Source organism: Acipenser ruthenus, chromosome 43 (assembly GCF_902713425.1).
Source record: "Acipenser ruthenus chromosome 43, fAciRut3.2 maternal haplotype, whole genome shotgun sequence".
Lineage (NCBI taxonomy): Eukaryota > Metazoa > Chordata > Actinopteri > Acipenseriformes > Acipenseridae > Acipenser > Acipenser ruthenus.
Window position 1 is genome coordinate 2,200,455 of NC_081231.1, and position 19,956 is coordinate 2,220,410.

Here is a 19,956-nt window from a genome sequence, read left to right on the forward strand (position 1 = left end):
TGGCTGATCTTACACAGCTCCGGCCAAAAGCGTTTCATCACCCTCTATATAGCATGAACACATTTTGCTTCATAAAGTCTAATGAAACCTGCTGAATAGTGTTACGTTAACACAGTGAATTACACACCGCTTCCTCTCTTTTGGCTATGGAGCCTAGCATTGCCTAGTTTCGTTGCCTGTTCACATACTCTGGTGAGGTGCTGTTAGAATGTACTGGTGGAGCTGACGCTAGTGCTGGCTGCAACAGCTCATAGCTCTGCTAATTGCTTGCTAGGATAGTCTGTACCCTTGATCTCATTTCCTCTTGAAGCTTTTAAATGAGAGGCACTAAACTCTGGGTTCATTACTTCCTCTAATTAGGCCAGCTGATGGTTTTTTGTCGTTTAGGGAGTCTCTGCTGAGTAAAAACACAGAGTTATTGAGTGACAGCGGAGGTAACTACTGTACATCTCTCCTCTCTACTGAATCACAGTTTCACTCACAGTAACTCTTACTGTTTGAAATCCTGTGTAGGTGCACTAACCAGTGTTTTAATTGTCTTTTACCCCTATTCCCTTTATAAAAGTGTACCTTATAAAAAAGCATGGTATTGTAAAGCACAGAGAGGTATGGTAAAACATAGGGAAGCATTGTAAAGCACAGAGAGGTCTGGTAAAACATAGGTAAGCATTGTAAAGCACAGAGAGGTCTGGTAAAGCATAGGGAAGCATTGTAAAGCACAGAGAGGTCTGGTAAAGCACAGGGAAGCATTGTAAAGCATAGAGAGGTCTGGTAAAGCATAGGGAAGCATTGTAAAGCACAGAGAGGTGTGGTAAAGCATAGGGAAGCATTGTAAAGCACAGAGAGGTGTGGTAAAGCATAGGGAAACATTGTAAAGCACGGAGAGGTGTGGTAAAGCATAGGGAAGTAAAGCACAGAGAGGTCTGGTAAAGCACAGGGAAGCATTGTAAAGCACAGAGAGGTCTGGTGAAGCATAGGGAAGCATTGTAAAGCACAGAGAGGTATGGTAAAGCATAGGGAAGCATTGTAAAGCACAGAGAGGTATGGTAAAGCACAGGGAATCATTGTAAAGCACAGAGAGGTCTGGTACAGTTATGCATGAGCATTGCAAACCATGTTAAACTTTAGGAAACACATAGTATAACTATGGGAAAAGCATGAAGGAAGCTGCAAGATTGACTGTTGTAGCATGTAGAAGTGAAGCTTCAGAGCATGCTTATTAAAGAAGAACTTTAAGTTAAATTACAATGCAGTTCAAAATCACAATAAGAAAATAGTTCCGATACGTGTTGGTTGTCATCTGGTTGCGTTCAGTTTCGTGTGTGTGTGTGTGTCAAACTGTTGACTCATTCCATTAATAAGCCGTGCTTTGTGTGTCTGTCCCCCAGGTTGGATGGTGTGAGCCCCTCATACCCAGCCACCATGAGCACCATCTCCCCTACAGACTACGACAGCATGGAGATCCAGCAGCAATACAACGACATCAACAACCGCTGGGACCTGGCAGCGGAGCAGGGCTGGGACAACGAGAACAGCTCGGCACGGCTCTTTGAGAGGTCCCGAATCAAAGCACTGGCAGGTGAGAGCTCTCCCATTGCAGCGCGGCGAGCAGCGGCACCCACAACAGCACTGTCAGACCAGAGCTCTCCCATTCCTTAACTAGAGTTTTGGTTCCTCAGTAAACGTGCTTGCAGAAATGACTGAAAAGTGAATTGATGGGTCCTGTGTTATCACATGCAGTACCGCGTGACGGCCTGAAGAGGTCAGCAAAGGACAGTGTTTCAGGCACAGTTAACAGTTAAGAGAAAAGGAAATAAAACCCTTGCAAAAATATGTTGAGTTCCAAGGTGAAATGACCCAGGAAGTGCAACTATAATTTCCTGAGAGCAAGGCACGGAAACTGATAACTTTCTTTTACCCGCAGATCTCGTATCTCAAAGTGTGTTTCTTATTCCCAGTATAATAGAGACGATGAACAAGCAGGATCCACCTGTCTGCGTTCACGTTTAATTTTTGTCTGAAGCCTTGAGAAATGTCCCCTGGAATCTCAGGCTGGAAGTCCTTGTGCAGACTTGGCTGGAAAGCAGCTGGCTGTGGGCTGAGCTTCACTGTCAGTGTTGAGCAGGTTGAAACTTGACTGGAATCCAGCCCTGCAGCACAGCAAAGAGAAAATATTCAAACCATGAGAGTGAGACCGAGCGGCACAAACTGACTGCTAGGGGAGGACAGACAGACAGACAGACAGACAGACAGACAGACAGACAGACTCCCCTAGTAACAGCACAGCTGCTTGGAATGCAGGGAGCGTCATGCAATTGTGGTATGAATCCTGTTCAAGCTGAGTTGTCGATCTTAACAGGATCCCCCAGATGCACTGCCTTGCATCTCTCTCCCTCTTACCTCTCCTCTCCCCACTGTCCCTCATCTCTCCTCCTCTCCCCACTGTCCCTCATCTCTCCTCTCTGTCCCCTCATCTCTCCTCCTCTCCCCACTGTCCCTCATCTCTCCTCCTCTCCCCACTGTCCCTCATCTCTCCTCTCTGTCCCCTCATCTCTCCTCCTCTCCCCACTGTCCCTCATCTCTCCTCCTCTCCCCACTGTCCCTCATCTCGCCTCTCGTCTCTCCTTTTCTCGCTGTCCTCTGCCCCTTCTTTTGCTCTCATCTCTCCTCTCTTCTCTCCCTTTCTCGCTCTCCTCTGCCCCTTCTTTTGCTCTCATCTCTCCTCTCTTCTCTCCCTTTCTCACTCTCCTCTGCCCCTTCTCTTGCTCTCCTCTCTTTTCCCCCTTTCTCACTCTCCTCTGCCCCCTCTCTTGCTCTCATCTCTTCTCTCTTCTCTCCCTTTCTCACTCTCCTCTGCCCCTTCTCTTGCTCTCCTCTCCTCTCTTCTCCCCCTTTCTCGCTGTCCTCTGCCCCCTCTCTTGCTTTCATCTCTCCTCTCTTCTCCCCCTTTCTCGCTCTCCTCTGCCCCTTCTCTTGCTCTCATCTCTCCTCTCCTCCCCCTTTCTCGCTCATCTCCTCTCTTCTCTCCCTTTCTTGCTCTCCTCTGCCCCTTCTCTTGCTCTCATCTCTCCTCTCTTCTCCCCCTTTCTCGCTCTCCTCTGCCCCTTCTCTTGCTCTCATCTCTTCCTCTTTCCTCCACCACTCCCCTCTACTTATGTCCCCCTCTACCTATCCCCTCCTCTCTCCTCCACCTCTCTTCCCCGCTCTCCCTCTCCCTACCTCTCTCTCTCTGTCTCTAACTGGTTAGGCAGGTTTCAGCTCATCTCCATGGTGATTCCACTCCTGGCTGTGCTGCATGACACCTGCGTGACAGACAGGCAGGTGTGAAACCAGTGAGCAGAGACCTGACGGCCTTAACCCCTTCACTGCCTGGGTCTGTCTCAGAACCGAAGGCCCTCATCACACGGAGCATTGCAGTGGACCCCACACACTTTCTCCAAATCCGCATTTAGAAATACAACAAGAAACCTAATTCACTGACAAACATTTCCACTAGAAGTCTTTATCAATGGAGCTTTTCGTATTTCTAAATTTAGCACTACTGAGTGTACAGTAATTCTGGGTGTGCCCGGCTTCGAGCTGCTTTGAGCTTGTCTGGAGAATCCAAACTACCAGAAGTCTTTCTCATTTCATTCAAATCATGTGACAGTGTTCAGCTCTACCAGCGCCCCCTGCAGACAGGCATCTGTGCCTGCACTTGAGTAGACACTGTTTGAGAGAGGCAGTTAATCCTTTGGGTTCATATACAAGTCCATCTGCTGTCTCTGCATTACTGCACACCAGCATGGTTAGTTGTAACATTGCTAAATATCACATGAAAGCATTGTGGAGTTGATTTCTGAATCTTTTCTAAACCGGAGCCCAACAGCGAATTACTCGAAGTACAAATGAGCGACTAATGACGAGGCAAACTTAATCTGATATAAAGTGCCACTTGCATTGTGCTAATTAAAGTAATTAGTGTCAACTCAATAGTCTGTCCAGGTATTTCGAAGTAGGGCTTAGGATTTTAGGTTTAGGTTTCCTGTGTATTTGGGACCAAGAAGCTACAGTAAAATAAGGAATCCGACTCAACCAGTTAAGTGTAAAATAGCTCGGAGAACAGCTTGTGAATTGTGATGACAATTTTCAGACTGTGGGTGTATGGAGGCTGTGTGTCTGATCGTCTTTCTGTATCACAAAATATTGTCTTGATAGGATCTTGCTACTGGAGCATTTTTTGTATAAAAATGTATGCCAGGATTTTGACTACTTCAGGTTATTAGCCAGTAATTTAATTGATTAACACTTTTTTTTTAATTATTATTGATCCTTTTTGTTTTTTTTCAATGGCAGACTGTCCTCACTGACTGGTTTTGTAGTTTTATTGACTCTTATTAAAGAGGTCGTTTAACTGATGCGTTTGGGACGGCAGACAGTGGCTTTAATATTGAATACAGGTCTGGCCTTAAAGGGTATATAAGGACCTTTCAATTTTATTGTGTTACACGTTCCCATGTGTTGCTTCAACTGTTTTCGTAAGGTGTGTGTATTGTTTTAATTTAATTTTTTTTTTTACATTTTGACCACTTTCTAAATTTTTTAATTGCATTTCTTGCCTCAAGATGGCTTCCCATGTACCTGCATGAACCTCTCAGAACTACATTTCCCATCATCCTCCTGCTCACATATGCTTCCCATGTACCCGCGTGGACCTCTCAGAACTACATTTCCCATCATCCTCCTCCTCACACATGCTTCCCATGTACCAGCATGGACCTCTCGGAACTACATTTCCCATCATCCTCCTGCTCACATATGTTTTCCATGTACCAGCATGGACCTCTTGGAACTACATTTCCCATCATCCTCCTGCTCACTGGTAAATCCATCTCTTTTACACATGTGAGCAGGAGGATGATGGGAAATGTAGTTCTGAGAGGTTCATGCGGGTACATGGGAAGCCATCTTGAGGCAGGGAATGCAATTTAAAAGTTTAAGAAAGTGGTCAAAATGTACAAAATTTAAATTAAAACAACACACACACCTTACGTAAACAGTTGTAGCAACACATGGGAGCATGCGACACAATAAAATAAAAAGGACCTTATGTACCCTAGAACATGAACATAATTTAGATATTGGATTTAACATTGTGTAATCAAAGAAGCTACAAAATTTATATCGCAAAAGTCTACCGGAAGCCATAATAGTAGTCCAGTATTTTAAGATTTCGAAATGTCACATTTTTCCATTTTTGTCAGTTCTTCATTAAGTATATGAAAAACTACAAAGCGGTGTGTAATTCAGGTTTCAATGAGTTCATTCTATAGGGTGAAGCAAAACTTTTGGCCAGAGCTGTAAAGAAACTTCTCCAGCTCTGATGTAACTTCGAGACGGCATTCCTCAGCACTAGACTTTATTTTCTACAGAGTAGGTTTGCCAAGCTTCATGCAGGAATCAGTTAGCGAAAGAATGTTGACTTTCCGTAATCTCTGAAGTGTTGACTTGGCAAGAACGGACTTGATTACACCTGCTTTATGTGCAAATTCAAGAACTATTCAAAAACAACCTGCATCTATTCTTCCAGAATGTTTCATTTAGAGAGTGATAAGGTAAACTAGATTAAGTGACAGAGGAGGGTTTTGTGAAGCAGGACTTTAACCTCAAGCACAATAGGATGGTATCTGTCCTGCACGGCAAAGCTTCTTAACACTAACACCATTGCTTCAGCATTTTACAAGCACTTGCATTTATTGATTTGACCTCCCTGGTTTGAGAATCAAGCCCTTTCCAAAAACTGCTTACTCTTGGTGGACATTTTCCAAAGTTTTTAACAGTGTCTGAAAAAAGAAATCTTGCCTGATAAAAACTAGAGGTTATACTTTTGTCACACAAAAGCTTCTCCGATTGTGAGGAAACCTGGTGTTTTCGTTATTTAGCAGGTTATGTGGGTCTCGGTGTCACATTGTTCATGTTTTACATTGAGAACACAAGAAGTTGTCTCACACACTGTAAATCAGTCATTTTAATTTACCCTGAGACTGACGCATCATTTGCAAACTGTTCGTTGCTGTTCTGTACATGCTGTTGAAATATGACATGGTTAATTCAGTATTTTTATTATGATTTCCGTGAAATATGTATTTTACTGTGAAAATTCCCATTTCTGAAAGAATAGCATAAATATAGATATTTTCTAGGAACCTGGCAGTCTGTTTAGCTTGCTTCCGGTAAATGATTGAACACACACTGCACAGAGCTGCACGATTTCTTTAAAATGTCTTCAATGCAAAAGACACCAGCTGCATCAAAGATCGGAAATCTTTCTGCTAAAGATCGCTCTGTGCAATTCAAGACGGGGACATTTCACGTGTCTGTTTTTGTATTTTAACTTTTATTTGGTCTGATAATTGTGAAAAGGGTGAAAATAGATTGTCTTTAAAAGGTAGACTTTAAAAAAATGCACAATTTATTTTTTAGGTAAGCATTGAAATATTTTAGGAACATACGTTGTAAAATAACCCCAGAGAAAATGATCAATTTTGAATGTGATGATGCTATTTATATAATTTATATATAGTATGTTTAATCATGAAATATCTTGAAATACCTATTTTTAGACCGTGAAATAAGCAATTTTAATTTTTTTACCATAAAAAGAATTTTAAAAATTCCAGCCCTAGTCATGCTCCTCAACATTTTTGTCATCCAGACTGCTTTGATTCTGTTGCTGGGTCGCCAGTTCATGAGCTGTTGCTGGTATTTTCCCTGCAGAAGAGTCCTGGACCTAGAGAAGGTCACACGATTTAACCTTTTTAACCCCACCCTCTTAAGAAAACACGAGAGCTTTCTGTGCGTTTGAGCAGAAAGTAACACAGACACTACTAGCCAGTTCAGAAATCCTGCTGCCTGTGATTATAGATATTTTATAGCATCTCCAAATAGCTGGTATAGGATTAGTTTTTACAGCAGGTCCCATTTTTACAGCTAAAGAGCTGCTTACCAAGAAAAATTAGAATCTTGGAGAGATTAGAATGTCTTAGTTTCTGTAGCTAAAATACTTTAAAAAGTTTTTACACAGAGAATTGTGAGGGTCTGGAACCAACTCCCCAGTAATGTTGTTGAAGCTGACACCCTGGGATCCTTCAAGAAGCTGCTTGATGAGATTCTGGGATCAATAAGCTACTAACAACCAAACAAGCAAGATGGGCTGAATGGCCTCCTCTCATTTGTAAACTTTCTTATGTTCTTATGTTCTTAAGTCTTACCTGTCATGGACCTTCATTCTGAAAAGGGAGTTTTAGAAATGTCCACTAGGGGGTGTGCCTAACTGCCTAAAAAACTGGGGCTACTATAGGCTATCCAAAACAAGCGTTTATTGAGACCTCTATTAACTATCACACAGTCCAAAGCCAGTATTTATTGGGGTTATTTTGCCTATCGCAATGCAAGACTGCCATGCATTGGGTTACTATTAGTTCAAGCTTCATGGTCCCGCGAGGCATGTTTTCATTGCACTGGGGTGGTGGTTTAGCAGGTTTACGGTATATCATGTCTGTGTTTTGTGGTCTAACAGAGCCCAAGGCCTAGCTGAGCATGTTTGCCAGGCTAATGAGCGACTCTGCAGGGGGGCTGGCTAGTTTGGCTTGTGGATAAGAGTTTAATTGTGTGGGAGGCTGTGTTAGGCTGGGTGTGTGTTTACCATCACTGTGAATGAGAGGAGGGGGGAGCTGTGGTATTTCTTTAGAGCTGTCCCAGGACCACATGTTATGCAGACTTCCCCCCCCCTCCCCCCCCCCCCCCCCCCCCCACGGAATCTAGTCCAAGGTCCCTGTGCAGATAGGGGGTTAATTAAAGCGGGCTGTACCATCAGGAGGAAAAAGGGGGAAGGGGGTTTGTTTTAGTAATATGCTAACTGTCGCACTTACATTTAGTGCAACTGAACCTTCAAACAAACACTATGAACATTTGTTCATACTGTTGTTAGTTTACCTCTAAATTTGCACAGTCATTTTGCAGTTTTTCCATGGTTATACTATGCATTTACCATGTGGTTTGCCATGTCTTTTTAATATGCTTTACCATACCTCTCTGTGCTTTACAATGCTTCCCTATGCTTTACCATACCTCTCTGTGCTTTACAATGCTTCCCTATGCTTTACCACACCTCTCTGTGCTTTACAATGCTTCCCTATGCTTTACCAGACCTCTCTGTGCTTTACAATGCTTCCCTATGCTTTACCAGACCTCTCTGCTTTACAATGCTTTTTTATGCTTTACCAGACCTCTCTGTGCTTTACAATGCTTCCCTATGCTTTACCAGACCTCTCTATGCTTTACAATGCTTCCCTATGCTTTACCATGTTTTCACTGTGCTTCATTACACTTTGCTATGCTTTTACTGTGGGACACTTTTTTATAAGGGTATAACAGAATTTATAAACGACTGTCTAGAAGACGCAACGGAAAGCAATGCATAATTAATATCTGAAGTGAATAACACCCTGTTCTGTACAGAAGAGTGTTTTGTGCCTTACTTTTAATATTGTGAATAATTTTAAAAGAATATTCTAATTGTGATTGAAACTTGGTAAGGACATTCTTCAGCACATGTTATTGAGAGCTTCAGAATCTGGGGCTGTACAGTATGTTGCTTGTGCTAACAAGCATTTCAGTAGCATTCACCCCCTCCACAGTTAGTTACAGCTATCAGTTAGTGTGCATTCAACATGCATGCTAACATGGTTTGACATACAGACAGATGGACTGATTCTCTCAATAGCTAGAGTGTCCTTTTCAAGTTTCATTCTAGCTGGATAAACTGTTCTCTAGACAGCCAGGTCTGTCTGAACAGACAGACAGACCTGTAAGAAACTATACACAAGAGACACACACATGATTTTTGTACTGTGATAACATAGCTCTACTCTGCAGTTCGCAGTTCTTGAAATGCCCCAAATAAGAAAAAAAAACCACAAGCTGTGAAATGCAACACTTCCTTCCTGGTAATAACGGATCTCTTGTTCTGCAGGCTTAAAACAGAAAAAAAAAATAAGAACATTCTTGCATAGTCAGCAGTAGCTCTTAAAGTGGTACGGCCCAAACCCTCCTCCACCCCTGCAACACCTTTCAGAATGGTACGACCCCACCCCCCTACACACCTTATGGTAATGAGCCGGGCAGTTTGTGCTGTTCAGTGAACTCTGTTTACAAACCCAGTGTGGTGGCTTTCTATCCTCTCTTAGTTCAGACAAGGTGGGAGTGATTGCTGAAGACGCTGCCCTCGGCTGCTGCAGAATTGTGCAGCTTTTGCAACTTAAAAACCAAAGAAAAGAGGATTGTGTAGCCTGGTGTGGATTTCATAACCGATAAAGGAGGAGGACCAAGAGAGTTAATCTCTGGGGGGGAAAAGAGAGGGAAAAAATGGCTGTTTTACTGAACACACACAGGAAAGGGTAGAGCTGTTGGGGGGCAGGATCGTTTTTGAAGATTTCAGCCTAAGAAAAACTTGAACAGAAACTTTTCCGTGGGGGATTTTTCAGATCAAATCTGATTTTTAGCTGCAATGTTTGAGCAGGGTGAGGTGGAAATCCAGAGACGACCCAGCAGCAGTGGTCTGCTGTCTCCGGCTGCATTTATTAACCCCGCGCAGTACAACAACGTGCTGGAGGGCAGGTTTAAACAGCTGCAAGGTAGGTTTCATGCTACTCTTGTTGGGGCTTTTAAGGTGGGAGGGTAATTGAACCCAAGGTACTGACATTCCTTGGTAGTGGCTAAACAAATGTGTGATTGTCTTAAACTTTATCTGGTGCTACCAAAGTGCTTATCTTATAAAGAGGTTTTTTAACTCTCACTGCCCAGCATTCAGTCCTGCGATTCAGAGCTTCAAGTAAAAATATTCTTGAAATGGGTTTGATGGAAATGATCCCTCCCTTCCAGCTGCATGAACAACGCCTATCTGTAACCCTACAGGGATGGGTTATTCATGCTGTGATGGGAATCGGTTCATTTCAGATTTACCAGGTGTTCTTCAAACGTCTGGCTCCATGTTATTAATACAGTGTAAAATCTCTACAGCCTAGAAAAAGAAGGGAAATGGCATGATTTGCTTGTGCATCTCTGGGCTTAAATTTGATTGGCTAAGAGCGACTTTAAGATTTCAAATCATCTTGCATATTCAGATATTGTTTTATTTTTAGATTGATTTTTTTTTTGGCAGCTCTACCTTTTTAATATGATTCATAATTTTAAACGCTCAACCCTAAACTATGAGGCAAGACTAGAAAAACATGTCAAGTAGACAAACACTGTTGTTTCCTTCATCTGTGTTTGTTTTGGTCTAGCTGGCAGCTGTAACTTGAATAAGAATTACATTTAGACTTTCTGTAAAACAGAAACTTTATTAGATATCCAAGGCTTTACATCCATTTCCATACCTCTCGTTGGCTTTAGCAGCATTTACTGGTCCCTAGTTTATTTTGATTCTTGTTTTGTATACTTGAACACTGTAGATCAAAAATAAATCGCTTCTGTGCTGTTAATCACATGACCTAGTTGCAGCTACACCAGGGGTGGGCAACCCTGGTCCTGGAGAGCCACAATCCAGCAGGTTTTATAGGTAACCCTTAATTCACCAATTTCTGAAGAATGCAAGTTGATCAATTTAGCATGCTCATTTGTTCAATTAAATCAGAGAGCTACGGGCTGTTCAGATTTCTGTTCCAAATTACTTAATTTGAACAAGTTACTACTTACATTGAAAGAATTCCTGCTTAACTCAGTGGTGCACAATTCAGGTCATGGAGGGCCGGTGCCCCTCCTGGTTTTTGTTCAACCCACACCCTAAATTAGTTAATTGGACCAATAAGGTCCAGTAAAGTACTTTAGGGTGCAGTTGGAATAAAAACCTGCAGGGACAGCGGCCCTCCAGGACCAGAATTGGAGACCAGTGCTCTAGTTAGACCCCACCTAGAATACTGTGTGCAGTTCTGGTTACCTCACTACAGAAGGTAGAAGGTACAGAGAAGGGCAACTAGGCTGATCCCAGGACTCCATGAGCTAGGAGGACAGGGTAAAAGAATGAAATCTCTTCAGCTTAGAAAAAAGAAGGGCAAGAGGGGACTTGATTGAAGTGTTTAAAATCATAAATGGTCTTGATACAGTCAACCCAAGATCCCCTTTTTACACAGTTTTATAAATGAATGGAATAACCTACCAGGTGAAGTAGCAGGATCTAAAACACCGGGAACATTTAAAAAAAGACTAGATCCTTTTAAATTAGTCTCCCCTCCCCAGTAGGAGATAATGGCGTGCCAACAAGGGACGAGCCTTGATGGGCCGAATGGCCTTCTCTCGCTCCCAAACTTTTCTTGTGTTCTAACACTACAGCTTCTGTGACGTGCATAGCATTAGAACAATTCTAAACTTTTAACAGTTGAAACATGTAAAACTATTAATACTCCTAGTGATTTTTTAATATTGCTAGTTCTAAAAAACAAGAGAATTGAGAGAAGAGCAGTGACATCTATTCATTCCCCCCTCCCAATGTGTTGATTGCCAAGACAGCTTGAATGTTTGTCCTTGCTCTGTGAGCATCAAGAGCACTCCCTCCAGCTCTCTCTCTCTCTCTCTCTCTCTCTCTCTCCTCTCTAGGACAGTGTGTTACAAGGTTATAGGGGGTGCAGTTGTTTCTTATCAGGCCAGGGTTCATTGATCAGTGCAGCAGGTTTGCTCAGTACCACTCTGGGCTACAGTTAACCTTGTCATGGGAAACGAGAGCGTTCTTTCCAGGGCCGTGTGTTGTGTTTTTTAACTGGGGCCGATTGTTGCTGATCTTGTCATGTGATGCTGATATGATCTCCCTCATGAATTCATTTCTGTCTGCTCCACAATGGAGCCTCATTCTTTTGGCAAAACAGACAGACCGGGGTTTGAGTAGTACTGGGATAAATGTTTGAGTATTGGAACAAACACTGCTTGGAAAGTACCACCCTTTCTCTAAGCAGTGCAGTCTCCATGCCTCAAGCCTGCCCTGGGCTGGAGGGAGCACCCTTTCTCTTAGGGGGTGAGGGAGGGAGCAGTTCAGTCTCCATGCCTCAAGCCTGCCCTGGACTGGAGGGAGCACCCTTTCTCTTATTTGTTAAAGACAAGTTGCCAAGTGCACTAAATTGATAGTTTAGCCTTTGTATTGTTAAAGAAGGGTTAAAACGTGGAGTTTTGTGAAATGTAGAAGCAGTTGTCGGGTGTGCGGATAGACTGGGTGAGATTTAAAGGCATTTTTCCTGGAATGCAGTCATTGCAGTTGTAGGGTGTGATCACAGCCCCGTGTGCCTGCCTTCTCTAAGCACAGCTGGGACACCAGAGTGGGAACGACCCCCAGCAACACTCTGCCCCCTAGTGGATGTAACAAATACATCCATTTAGAAACACCACATAATACAAAAGTACTATTTCTTACATCCACTGAAGGCAGGGTGTTGTACAGGGGGGGCTGGTTTTCATGGTTGCGCTCCGGTGTACCAGTTCTTGGATGGAAAGACATGTTTCTAAGAGCTCTGTAGAACACATAACGTAGCTACGATATTAAATACTAATGTACTTTGCTTGCACTGTGCATCAAAGCTAGTCCCGTGGATTTAGGAACAAGACTTTCAATTCACGCCTGTAATTAAGTGATACACTTAACACCCATAACCTGGCAGAATAAGCCATGAAAACATCTGAAGTGTTGCGCCAACAAATACCTTTCCTGCCGCAGATATTACATTGATTACAGGGGTGGAACTGTAACCTCCAGTCATTCCAGCAAGCCCTAACAATGTGGATTGGAATCTCCTCCAGTCTCAGCAGCAAGAATTACATTCATTCAAATAGGAAGAGAAAAGGAGCAAACAGTAAAATGCATGAGGCTTTTTGTGCAGAATTGTTTCTGTATCTCTGATTACTGAGCGGAAATTGAAGTTCTCCCACCCTGAGGCTTTCATGCAGATAGGTGTCTATAAAGGACATGAATCTCAAATCTTGAGGTGTTCCAGTAAATTTGCATGCTGCTGTATGTCAGAACGTTTCAATACGTCTTGCATGGAAATCTCCTAATCTTACAAAGTGATATTATTATTATTTATTTCTTAGCAGACACCCTTATCCAGGGTGACTTGCAATTGTTACAATATATCACATTATTTTTACATACAATTCCCCATTAATACAGTTGGGTTTTTACTGGAGCAATCTAGGTAAAGTACCTTGCTCAAGGGTACACCAGCAGTGTCCCCCCACCTGGGATTGAACCCACGACCCTCCGGTCAAGAATCCAGAGCCCTGACCACTACTCCACACTGCTGCCCACAAAGGGATATATATTATCAGGAGGTCCATTGACTCGTAATATTCTGACCAGGACATTCCAATGTGGTAACAGTAACAGGGGTGACATTAAATGTGTTGGACTGTGCTCCCAGTCATCCTTCTTTGTTTATTCAGCAGTGTTTCACATTGTGAAGTCTTTCTCAACGTCTGGAGGTTGTCTAAAACAAGCTTTGAAAAGGTTAAGGTTACGGGTAAACCCCCCCACACAGGTTGGATGTGGGTATAATCTTGGCATGTCCTGTGCTGTTTATCACAGAAGCGATCTGTTCCAATGTTTCCATAGCTGGAGTTTTCTGGTGCAATCGGGCACTGGCCTTGCAGTAAGGAGTAGCGTCTGATGCAGTGCTGCCCTGTATTCTACACCTGGCTGGGTAGTTTGTGTTGTGTAAATAGCCAGTGTGTTTTCAGTAAGTGGTGAAAGGTCGTTGGGTACAGCAGGGTGGTTCTGCTGGGTGTCTCTCTCTGAGCTCTCCAGTGTGGCTCTTCTGATTTCCAAGTGGAGTCCCATTCGGTGGATTTGAAAAGGCCAGTCCAGGGCTCTACAATACTTTTTCCCATTGAACTCTCAACAACAACAAAAAAAACCAGAAGGTCCCAGAGGAAATTTCTTAGCAGACACCCTTATCCAAGTCGACTTACAATTGTTACAAGATATCACATTATTTTTTTCATACAATTACCCATTTATACAGTTGGGTTTTTACTGGAGCAATCTAGGTAAAGTACCTTGCTCAAGGGTACAGCAGCAGCGTCCTCCACCTGGGATTGAACCCACGACCAGTCAAGAGTCCAGAGCCCTAACCAATACTCCACACAGTTTCTTATGTTTGGGAAGCAGTCGGCAAGGAAGCCTGAAATGGATTTCAGCAAAACACTCCACAGTACACATGAGGGCACGTGAAAGGGGCGTGGCACAGCGTGGTGTTCAGTCTGCTCCCATCCAAAACTCTGTTTAAAGATATCTGTGCTCCGGTTGGCTGACACGACCTAGAGCGTTCACAAAGAGGCGGCACAATCTAGGGAGCAACTCCTCGCGCAAGTACAGCCATTCCGTTTAATAAGAAGATTAAATATATGAGAGAATCGAGGTCTGGGGCAGTAGAAACTCATGGTGTGTACATGTAAGAATGGGTGTGATGTACTGAAAACCCCCTGAATCTGATACACTCAATAACTCGCGCTAAAGAACATCCTTACTCGGTTTCATCTCAGCCGGACGAGCGGTTCTCTAGATAAACGTGACGCACGTGTGGACTGGTAGACTCCTCGCTGTATTCCTGCTGTGGGAGTTAATGATAATGTTTTTGACCTTTTGCTCAGTTTTGAAAGCTTTCAGTAAAGTGCCCCCGGCTACTACGGGCTTGTTTGCTTTGGTTTCTTTGACGGATTTCAGAAGAGTTGTTACAGTGTTGTGGAGGAGCACAGGACACGGCCCTTGACCCCTGCAAACAGAGGATTGGTTTCAGCGATTCTCTTTTAAGAATTAGAACCTCCAGTGATTCCGGATTGGAATGTGGATTGGAATCTCCTCTGAGCCCGGACGCCAGTCCAATCAGTCACCATTATTATTATTATTATTATTATTATTATTATTATTATTATTATTATTATTATTATTATTTATTTCTTAGCAGACGCCCTTATCCAGGGCGACTTACAATCGAAAGCAAATACATTTCAAGTATCACAGTACAAGTAATAATACAATTAAGAGCAAGATAAATACAATGACTTTGGTTCAAGCAAGTACAAGTGTGACAAAATACAATTCAATGATACCGCAGATAAGTGTCAGTGATAGTTACATCAGGATTTGATTAAATACAAAATACTACAGATTAAACACTTGGCAGATTACAGTACTCTGACGAACAGGATTAAATGCAGTAAAATAGGGGGCAGATAAGAGCAAGTAAAGCGCATTTAAGGAAGGGTGATAAGTGTCCCAGGCGAAGAACAGAGGAGTTCTACAGGTGCTTTCTGAAGAGGTGAGTCTTGAGGAGGCGCCGGAACGTGGTCAGAGACTGGGCAGTCCTGACATCTGTAGGAAAAATTTAACCAGAGGAGTCAATTGAGATCAAATTCTCATTTACAACGACGACCTGGCAAGAGGCTCACAATAAGGCGTACAAAACACATCATCAATCATAAAACATCAAACTCAACAGCAACTCCACAGGCACAGATGTCAGTCAACGATGAGTCCCCACTACGGCTAAAAGCAGCCTCAGAGGTCGACCGTTTCTAATTTGAACTTCTGTTCCTAACTCATTCCAGTCATTGGCTGCTGCAAGCTGAAATGAGTAACGTCCAAAAAAAACTGTTGCTACCCTGCATGGGAACGAGCGGTTTGATAAAGTGACTGGATCTTAAGTTGCACCATGAAAAAGAGAGCTCAGGTAAACTACACAAGTAAGCAGGCATTTTTCCAGTGAAGGTTCAGTAGATTTAACATATACCAGTGTTTCAGTCGCCTTGCCTGTAGAGAGGGACAGTTAATCAGCTTGTGAAGGTCACAATGTAAGGAGCACTAGGGACAAATCTTACAGCAGAATGGTAGAAAACATCTAGTTTCAGCAATAGTTTTATAGAGACCAGGTTATAAATAGAATCACCAGAATCTAAAATAGGGAGTAAAGACATTAGAACTCGGATATAGTTGGTGTAAAACAGGAATTGTTACGATAAAGGAAGGTTGGGCCCGGTCTGTACCTCCAGGGATCCATTCAAGGTTCGTTGTGTTTCTCCGCCTCAGTAGAGGAGTTTTCTCTGGATTCTGAGCACCGAAGCTGGTTTGATTTACAGTGCCGGTAGAGCTCAGCACAGCTGGTGCTCTTTGATGCTACCCACCTTGAGTTTTTTTTGTTTTTGTTCTCTGAAGCCGAGCCTCGTTCTGACAGGATCTGATACGAGATCTGAATGCCAGATAGCAGCGTCGCCAGAGGCGCAGGCCCTGCTGGCTGACATCATGCAGGTGATTAATCTCCACCAGCCATTCAAACAAGGAGACAACAATCTGTTTTTGAAAAGCTACCTCATTTTTATTACAGCATTCTTTACATTATAACCTTTGTTGTTAAAAAAACTTTTTTTTTACATTTTCCAAAAGTAACAGCAGTGACGAACGACTTGATATTTTCAGTGTTCAGGAAACTCATCGGGGGAAATGGAACACTTTGATGTGTGACCTGAAATGTTAACTCTGTTTGAGAGCAACATAACCCAGAACCAATCAGACGATTGCAAACCAATAAAACAATAAAGAGAGAAAAAAACAATTCAAGTGGCATTGTAGCTCCTAGTATGTATTAAAGTTATATTGTTCCACAATCAGCCATATACTACCATTGCCTAACAGAGTGACACACTGCCATGCTCTCTGTGCTCAGTACGGTCGTTTTGTCAGGCTGCCGTTTATTATCTAGGTGTGAAAGATAATTGTGTAATCTGGCGACTCACAGAAAGGTTTCTGCAACTGGAACCCTTGCTCCTGATCATGAGCTCTCTGTGTGCCGGCCTCGGTTTCACTGTGTGGCGCTACAGGCTTCGGCTGCCCAAATCAAAAGAGCGTTTCAGAGTGTTTTTCCAAACCTGGCCAGCCTTGGAAATTCTTGCTGTGAGTCAAAGGTCACTGGGGGACTGTGGGATCGTATTTTGAAGAAACCAGCAGTAACAAATACATTCAACCACAGGCTCATCACAAATAGACAGGATTCTGGTTAAGAAGGAGAGTGCAGCCACACAAACAGCCAGGGTTTGTCACTCATGAATAATAAAAAAAGAAAGATTTTGTGTGCCAAAGCAGGATGAACATTGTTCAGGTTAACAAAGTGACTACAATGAAGCTTAAAGAAAAACAGTAAAGAAAATGTCATATGCGTGCTTTAGCTTTATGTAAGAAAATCAGCCTCAATGGTAGTGATTTCCCTGTCGGTTTCTTCTCTGCACACCTCCTGGATACACGGTGATGCACTTTCTTTGTAACCAGTTTGGCTCCATAGAGAGTGAGATCCAAAACCTGAGCAGATAGCCGCTCTGAACCGCCTGGGCGAGCCCTGAAAACACCCTGTGCCAGGCAGTGAAAACAGGGCGTTATGCAACAGGCTCAAAGGTAGTATGAACAGGGTGTGCAATTCTGTCACCTATGTGTCATTCATGTAATTTGATTTCCAATTATTATTGTCCTTTTGAAACTTATTTTAAAAAAAAGTTTGAGCTGTGCGTGGTTCATAAGCCCAACCAGGGACGCTCGCACAGGTGGAGAAGGTGGGACTGATAATCAAACTACCTTTAGAGTCACATTGATGATGCAGAAAGCCTTTGTGGGGAATTAACTAGAAGCATATTGTAAAAGTCTTAAGTAGATCAATATAACTATAAACCATGCTGAGCTCCAACTGATTAAAGTTTGAAGGATCTTCAGCTATGGCCAAAAGCTTTGCATCACCCTATTACAAATTTTGCTTCATAAAGTCGAATGAAAGCTGCTGAATTATGTTACGGTAACATATTGAATTGCACACCGCTCTGTAGTTTTCCAGATACTTAACGTAAAACTGGCAAATTGAAAAATGTGACATTTCGAAATCTAACATGAAATACTACTGTACTACTATTATGGCTTCCAGTAGACTTTTGCAATATCATTGTATAGTTTCTTTGATTACATGATGTTAAATAAAATATCTAAATTCTGTTCATATAGTGTTTTTTCTAGGTGATGCAAAACTTTTGGCCAGAGCTGTAGTGGAAACAAATAAATGGTACGTGGGTGAAACAACTGGTCAATTTGTACACCCGATTTCTTACAAAATAAATAATACAAACAGCCCAACTGCAGCTTTTAAAATAGGCATTTCATATTTGGTTTCTGTAGTGTATATTAAACCAGCAGTCTGAATACTGTTGCGTGTGTTATTGATTTCAGATGATTCATGCATGGGTTTCCTTTGCATCTTTTTTGACGCAGCCATTTATAAATGATATGAATGCATGCAGACTGGGTTATTTTTGCATTTCGTTTCCAGCACTGTTTGTTTGAATAGCCCAATATTTGTCCCAGCCCTGCTTATTAGGAATCTGGGGAGTGACATGCACAGTATACAACACTCCCAATTCAGCTAATCTCTGTTACCAGACTGTAAACCTCTCTCTGTGGCTTTTCCTGTGTGATCTCGGTGAGTTAACGGGGCGTGTCGATCACCGTTTAAGTGATTTTTTTTTTATTTGCTCCAAAACCTGCTCTTCTGGTTCCCCTGGTACTGTCCCCCCCTCTGGCTTAACGACTCAGCCTCTTATTGAGGTTCAGTTACTCCTTCTGGCAAGAGGCTGAACAAAGCGGGCTCCTGTGTGCTTGCGTTTGGTGCACACACTGTGTTGCCCTCTTTGCTAACGCAGCTGAGATGGGGTGAGCTCTGTTGATAGTGTTTGTTGCCCAGCGCTGGCTTTCCCGAATGTCAGACTACTAATTTTCTAGCCCCTTATAAAGGAGTGCTAAGGTATTAAAACGTCTCTCTGGAGAATCGCTTATCAGATTGTGGGTATATTTGCAGGTGTGTCACACTTTTTTACTGATTAGGAACAGATCTTATTCCACATAATATAGATCAGTCATATTATATACCACTGCTTCCCTAATGACCTTGTAATGTTACCCAATGCTCTGTCCATTGCCAAACCCTCAGCAGCTTGCAGAACGCGCACGCCTCTGACACGTGTCTGTGTTCAGATGAAAACCAATTGGCCACATGTCCTTAAGACAGTGACTTCAAACTTTATGAACTTGCTGGATTGCTGGATTGCTTTGAAAACGGGTCCACGCCTTCACAGTGGAGGGGGGAGAGAAACGCAGAGAGTTTCAGGTTATCAGAGCAAAGCGTTGCCCTAAAACCCCAAACATGCACACGCTGGCTATGAATACGTCCACCAATGTGAGCGTGGGGAGTGCACATCGGCACGCTTTCTGGGTGAAGCAAACACCCTACTAGTTAAGTCCTGGTGGTTATTGCAGGGAGGTTTGTCTGCCTCTCCTCTGTGTGTGTGTGTTTCACTGTCTGTTGAAATATTGACTTTAGCTTAACTGCCCACAAGCTTGAGTAATTATTTACCTGCCAAAGCAGCTCAGTGAAATCAGTTGCCTGAGATATCCTGGGGATATTTTATAGCAGGTCACCTTTGAACTTTACATGAGCAGATGTCTGGCAGTCATCAGTGTTGCTGGTCTACTCATGTGTGTGTTACATACATGTTGACCTCTGTATGCTGTATCTGTACAGTAAACCCTGATTATCTGAACCCCCCCTGGTATCCTGTCCTGTTGTGTGCTGTGCTCTTCTGCCCTGCTGTCCTAGAGATTTCACCAGCCAGCCCTCGATCTCTGCTATTTACACAACGCTTCAGTGCGGCATGTTAAATATTTACAAGGGGCTGAATTTTTTTTAGGAGGTTTCTGGATTGGGAAAGTCTTAAACATTTCCCAGTTGTAATTTGATGTTTACCTGTAATTCAAAAATAATTCAGAATACATTCATATTGGTCATAGTGTATTAATTCATGACTGTCATTAGTGCCATGGGTAAGTATGACTTCTTGTTTACTTCATTTGGA

The 19,956-nt window shown here is 42.8% G+C and overlaps 1 protein-coding gene across 4 annotated transcripts in view; it reads left to right on the top strand.

Annotated features, from left to right (window-relative positions):
• The window catches only part of LOC131709467 (spectrin beta chain, non-erythrocytic 1-like), an 81,629-nt gene that overhangs the window by 8,205 nt on the left and 53,468 nt on the right, over window positions 1-19,956 (top strand). For 2 of the 4 annotated variants that reach the window (XM_059012099.1, XM_059012103.1), the window contains exon 2: window positions 1,389-1,579. In XM_059012099.1, coding sequence (XP_058868082.1) covers window positions 1,423-1,579 — 157 coding nt within the window. In that variant the 5' untranslated portion in view covers window positions 1,389-1,422. Of the gene's footprint in view, window positions 1-1,388; window positions 1,580-9,165; window positions 9,675-19,956 lie in introns of those variants that run through there. The other 2 variants (XM_059012102.1, XM_059012104.1) reach the window with 1 other exon arrangement.